The sequence below is a fragment of the Prenolepis imparis genome, unplaced genomic scaffold (assembly GCF_030444845.1).
Source record: "Prenolepis imparis isolate NDT839.2.m4 unplaced genomic scaffold, iyPreImpa1.0 SCAF_575, whole genome shotgun sequence".
Lineage (NCBI taxonomy): Eukaryota > Metazoa > Arthropoda > Insecta > Hymenoptera > Formicidae > Prenolepis > Prenolepis imparis.
The window spans coordinates 2,268-8,857 of NW_028141733.1; the positions used below are offsets into that span (position 1 = coordinate 2,268).

Sequence of the window (6,590 nt, forward strand, 5' to 3'; positions counted from 1 at the left end):
TATAGATTAATAAAACATATTGAAGATTCTTTTTAGTTTATTTCGTATATTGATAAATAGCTGTAAATTTTGAATCTCACTCTATTTGCACTGAAAAAATCGAATACAAGCAGATTGAATTGTATTTAATTATGTATTAATGCAGAATAATAAAAACGAAATATTCTGCTATAAATTTGCATTTTATCAATCTATGTTATTATACGTATGTGATGACATGCGATAAAATGAATTAATTTCAATAATGCATATGAAAAAAATGATATTTTTGCATCATTTGTTATCAAATATAAATTTAATTAGCAGTTTTTGTTTTATGATTTTTTAAATTAAATTCTTTTTCTCGCGTAGGTATGATTTATCGCGTAACATTTTCTTTTTTCGCATATCGGAATATCATTGTTGTCTGCTATTCGTTGTAATTACAAAAGTTTGTAAAACTTTATTAGAACGTTGGAAAATAAAGACCGAATGGCTCATTATGCGACAACCACATTAACAAACAAGGATGAAATTCGCGAATTAATGGCCGTATGGTCGGACATTGTTCGTGATGTCACGGAGTCCAAGATCTCAGAAGTTCCAGATATTTCCAAATGGATTGAAAAAGTAAGTGTATGTAATATAATGTGTACAACATAATAAAATTACATTTATTACATAATAAAATTTAAAAATAAAAATTATAAATGAGAGACTTTATACTAATAATGATTGTATTAAAATGAATTGTTATAAAAATATAAGAATTTAAAGGAAAAACGTAGTAAATAAAAGCGAAATCAGTATAAAATTAAATATAAAAAAAAAAGTAGTATTTTACTAACACCTGAAAAACTACAGTTAAGACAGAGATATGAAGCAACAAGTCATAAATTTGAATGCAAATTACATTTCTGTTATTCTTCAGGTATTACAGTACAATATTCGAGGAAAACTAACTTGCGCTGTAGTATTAATTAATGCGTATAAATTATTGGCACCCAGCGATCACCTTACAGAAGAGAACATCCGCTTAGTAAGAATTCTAGCCTGGTGTTCGGAACTAGTACGTAACTTTGTTCTCATTTATATGGCGGATCTTTCACATAAAAGAATTTAAATTATATATAATTGAAGATGAGATATGAAAACGTTTATAAACGCGGAAGATTAAAAATATTACAATTTATTTACTCTGGAAAATGTCCAAGTATTTACATACATATATATTAAAAGTATATATAAAATAAAGTATATATCTTCATGAATTTTATAAGTTTTACAAATGATGATTATATGACAGAGTCTTTAGTGCAAAAATATTTTTAAGAATATGACATTTACAAATTTGTTTTTCATTCATAATTTGATAACATTTAAATTATAATTTTTTTCAAATTCAAAATTTTAATTAATATATATATAAAATGCGTATTTAAATAGTAATATTCATATAATTATGATTCATATAAATATTCAAATAATTTATGTGAACTGGAACAGAGTATTAAATAATCTAAAATTAAAAACGTAAATTATGTATGTGTCGTGATATATTACATTAAATATTTATGGCAGGTGGAAAACTTTATTTTTATACATGATGATATCATGGACCGATCATTAATTCGTCGAAATCAACCATGTTGGTATCGTTATAATAATATAGGTTTAGCGGCAGTTAATGATGGTCTTTTGATAGAATGTATTACATATTTACTACTTCAAAAACATTTCAAAGGAAAAGAATACTATATGGATATAGTAGAAATGTTCCAAGAAGTAAGTGAAGCGAAGTGACTTTTGATGATATTTTAACATGGAAATATTAGATTCTTTTTTTCTTTTCAAACGTACAATTATATTTAAAAATGTATTATTCAGTTAATATTGATGACATCAATGGGCCAGTGTTTAGATTTGCTCTCTACTAATTTTGAAAAAAAGCCGAATCTAGATCTATTTACAATGGATCGGTACAATAACCTTGCCAAGTACAAATTTTCGTATTTCACATTTTTCCCAGTATCTTTAGCAATGCAATTGGTAAGTGACTTCAGTTTCTCTATATACGAACAAATTTTGCTTTGCGTTTTTTAATAGTAATAATAATGTACTATGCGATACATTATGTAGGTTGGGATAAAAGATCCGGAAAAGCTGAGGCAAACAAAAACAATTATGTTTGAAATAGGACATTTGTATCACGTCCAAGATGAGTATCTGGGGTGCTATGCGAAATCCGAAGTTATGGGCAAGGATAATACTGACATACAAGAAGGGAAATGTACATGGCTGATTGTTATGGCACTTCAACGTGCTACATCAGAGCAGCGTAAAATTTTAGAAGTGAGTATTATTTCTTTTACAAATTGTTCTGTGTGTTGTTGCATTAATTATTTTGTTTTTCTTATATTTATTACATAGGAATGTTATGGATCATCAGATCCAGAGAAAGTACAACGTGTGATGCAAATTTACAATGATCTGGGTTTGCCAAACACTTATTCTATATACGAAGAAGATACATATAATCTGTTAATCACCCATATACAGCAAATATCACGTGGTCTACCACATGATTTTTTCTTGAAATTATTGAATTGGATGTATCGTAGACAGAATTGAAAGCGTCACTTGTACATTATAGAAACAGACCAATGTGTATTCAGATTATAGAATTAAAGTTAATGAACAAGATGCGTTTGGTCAATGTCTGAGAATATCTATTTTATCTCTATTTTATATTCTAAATATCTAAATATTATTTCTAAATGAGAAATATTAGAACTTCTTTATAAAAACTTTATAAAAAATACACAAGAAAATATTTCACTCTTTGATTAAAATAATAAAATATAACATTTTTTGAACATTGAACATTATTTCTTAATGATTTCCTTCTAATGCGTAAAAAACTTAACATTTAGAAAAATTTTTAAGAGAATTTTTTCTAAAAAAAATCTTAGGTACAGATTTTTATATATATATACAGGGTGTCCGGTAATAGTCGCATCAACCGTCGTGTGCAGGTAGAGCTAGTTAAACCGAATAGAAAAGTCCTCTACCATTTTGCGATATTCTCAATAATAAGAGAGAAATAAATTAAAGAAAATCAGCCAATTCGCGCGATGATAAGCGTGCGGCGAGAAGAGACAGCCCACTCGGGGGTCCAGAGTTAGCGCTACTCGTATGGAGTTACTGTGTTTTGTAAAGTGCTCCTCCCCGCTTCATCGCGCGCTTAGCAACCGTGTAACATTATACTGTTTCTTTTCGCCGCATGCTTAGTAACGACATAAAACTGGGCTGTCTCTTCTCGCCGTCGTCACGCGAATTGGCCGATCTTTATTAATTAATATCTCTCTTATTATTGAGAATATCGCAAAATGGTAGAGGACTTTTCTACTCGGTTTAACTAGCTCTACCTGCACACGACGGTTGATGCGACTATTACCGGACACCCTGTATATACTATGATATTTTTTTATAAGATGTAATATTCGTCCTTATAAAATAAATTTTTTAAATATATATTGCATATATCATCAATTTATTCATAATAACTACAACTTACTTGTTTGTATCAATAACAATAAAGTTGGAAAAAAAAAATTATTATTTTTTAAATCTTTTAATTTTTTTTTCTTATTCCACAGCTGATGTTTTCTTTCATTTGTACGAATTTTTATACGTACAATTATTTTTAGCTGACGTCTCAAATTTTTAAATTCATTATTTGAATAAGTAGCTTCTGTATTGAAGAATCTCGTAGCCTCTGAAAATGCATATTTATATCTATAGCATAAAATAAATAATACTTTGATTAATAATATTATAATTTTTTTCATATTCATACCATTAAGGGTCGGCAGGAGACCCAGGCCAGAGAGAAGACTGAGAGACGTCACGGCCCGGTTTTAGGTGATCCCTGAAAGCGATACGCCCTCTGTGGACATAGAAAACGTGGACATGAACTACATAGCCAATGTCCACGAATGTTCTCAGAGGGTAACGTATAATGTCCACAATTTTGGTTGAGATCCATGCTAATGTGCACGAAATGACGTATATGTACAGTGGTGGTCAGTGAGGTTGCGGGACATATTTTTTTTTTAATAAGTTTATAAATGTGTAGTAAAATTTAAGATACAAATCTTTTCATGTGCTTATGCGTAAATATGAATGATCATGATGTCAAATTTGCGAATAATACATAAATACATGAAAAAATTTGTATCTTGAATTTTACTGCACATTTATAAACTCATTAAAAAAAAGTGTTGCAACCTCACTGACCACTGTACATATATTAATATCGCTCTCTCGCTCTCTCGCTCTCTCTCTCTCTCTCTCTCTCTCTCTCTCTCTCTCTCTCTCTCTCTCTCTCTCTCTCTCTCTCTCTCTCTCTCTCTCTCTCTCTCTCTCTCTCTCTCTCTCTCCCTCTCTCTCCCTCTCTCCCTCTCTCCCTCTCTCTCCTCTCTCCCTCTCTCCCTCTCTCCCTCTCTCCCTCTCTCCCTCTCTCCCTCTCTCCCTCTCTCCCTCTCTCCCTCTCTCCCTCTCTCCCTCTCTCCCTCTCTCCCTCTCTCCCTCTCTCCCTCTCTCCCTCTCTCCCTCTCTCCCTCTCTCCCTCTCTCCCTCTCTCCCTCTCTCCCTCTCTCCCTCTCTCCCTCTCTCCCTCTCTCCCTCTCTCCCTCTCTCCCTCTCTCCCTCTCTCCCTCTCTCCCTCTCTCCCTCTCTCCCTCTCTCCCTCTCTCCCTCTCTCTCTCTCTCTCTCTCTCTCTCTCTCTCTCTCTCTCTCACTCACTCATTTTTAAAAAGAGATTATTAGAGATAAGAAATTTGTGTCAAAATTTTTTTTAGAATATTTTTTGATGTAAATTAATGTCTATATCGTTACGAATGCATTATATATTTATTAATCATTTTAGAAATGAAGAAAATAAATCGAAGTAGGATATACATAATTTGGCTTATAGGTAAGGTTCCGAAATAATAATATCAATACCTAGCTTGGCAAATAATAATTCTTAATGATTTTTGCTACTCTGAATATGACAACAAATTTAATAAATAACTTATTTTATTTGCGAAGCCAGGTATTAATTTCATTTAAAAATTGTCTTGTGTAAAAATTTTATTTATACTTTTACTGTTTCAAACAATTTATTAACATATATACGGGGGCGATTGTAATATAAAAATTTTTATATTATTTCTATAATGTTTTGGAAAATAAATTTTTTTAAGAAGAAGAGTCATTGTTAAAAACTTGTTTATATTCAACAAAAATATAATTTTTGAATGTAGAACGCATTTGTAATAAATATTTCAAAGAATACGGAATGCGAAAAGGAAACTTTAATGAAAAAGTTTTATCTTGATATATTTATATATTGCCGTTAATGAGTATGACGTAAAAATCGCAATCACAGTTGAAATAATTGCATACATCTTCGACTAACAGGTCTTATCACGGGGAAATCTACATAATGTAGATTTCTTTTAACTGAAAGTAGGAGTTATTTTTGATCATCAGTATCAGTTATTTTTCATCTCTTTTTTCTATATTTGTTTTAGTTATTTTTCATTTCTTTTTCTATATTTATGTTTCAGTTATTTTTCATCTCTTTTTCTATATTTATGTTTCAGTTATTTTTGATCAGTATCAGTTATTTTTCATCTCTTTTTCTATATTTATATGTTTCAGTTATTTTTGATCAGTATCATTATTTTTCATCTCTTTTTTCTATATTTATGTTTCAGAATGTCCATTTTTGTGAGTGATTTATGAAAATTACAATTTTACTTTAATTTGATCTCGATATTCTGTGTGTATATATATTTCATGTGTATGGTACATATATGTATCTTATCTTTTATAGAGAATTCAGAGTGGCAATATTTTATATGTTTATTGTTAATTAATGATAGCATATAACAGAGAGTTTGAGTACTTCCTTAAATCTTCATTGCAGTTTGCGCTTATTAAGCATCATTAGTAACAAGAAAATGCATGATTTCACAATTTCGTAGCATGATCGCATTGATTTTTTTATTTATTCCGTGATAGGACCTGCTGGTCTATGATTTATGCAATCATTTCAACTGTGATTGCGATCTTCTACATAAAATTGAAAAAATCATGCTTCTTTTTCTCATTACTGGAAAGTCATACTCGCTGCAAAGTAACATATGATTTGCAAACATTTATGATTCTATTGAGATATTATGGATGCAATGTCATGGTACAATGTAGCAAGTATTTCTGTCCATAATGACGAAATGATAAGATACAAAGAACAATAATAAATTTGCGGAAATACTTAATATTTTTTACAAAATTAATACATAAGAAATATTTAAATATAATATTTATTAAAAATTTTATGCGTTCTACATTATTTTACTTTTTTTATTGCTTACCTTTCTTCGCTGTATTGCTGCTTTTTACTTAAATTTGTCTTTTTATTTTTTATCATGCATTACTTATTTCTTTTGTTTTCTTCTATTCTCCATGTATTTCTTCATTTCTATTTTTTTTTTAAAGAATGATGCTCAAAATGGTTAACTTCTTTCTAGCTTTCCTGTTACAATTTTGTTTTTATTTT

At 29.8% G+C, this 6,590-nt stretch overlaps 1 protein-coding gene across 1 annotated transcript; it reads left to right on the forward strand.

The window, feature by feature from the left end:
- The first annotated feature begins 299 nt into the window (after nucleotides 1–299).
- LOC145948691 (farnesyl pyrophosphate synthase-like) lies at nucleotides 300–2,797 on the forward strand. Its single transcript, XM_083058304.1, has 6 exons — nucleotides 300–609; nucleotides 911–1,048; nucleotides 1,561–1,764; nucleotides 1,867–2,028; nucleotides 2,119–2,331; nucleotides 2,410–2,797. Exons 1-6 carry the CDS (start codon nucleotides 472–474, stop codon nucleotides 2,608–2,610), a joined length of 1,056 nt encoding a protein of 351 aa, XP_082914430.1. The 5' UTR covers nucleotides 300–471; the 3' UTR covers nucleotides 2,611–2,797.
- The last annotated feature ends 3,793 nt before the right edge of the window (nucleotides 2,798–6,590 follow it).

What these genes read in the sequence shown, in the direction of transcription:
- LOC145948691 (XM_083058304.1), top strand. Translation starts at nt 472, where the DNA reads ATGGCTCATTATGCGACAACCACATTAACAAACAAGGATGAAATTCGC. An exon ending in TAGCCTGGTGTTCGGAACTA is followed by an intron (nt 1,049 to 1,560) that starts GTACGTAACTTT and finishes TATTTATGGCAG; the next exon opens with GTGGAAAACTTTATTTTTAT. An exon ending in TAGTAGAAATGTTCCAAGAA is followed by an intron (nt 1,765 to 1,866) that starts GTAAGTGAAGCG and finishes TGTATTATTCAG; the next exon opens with TTAATATTGATGACATCAAT.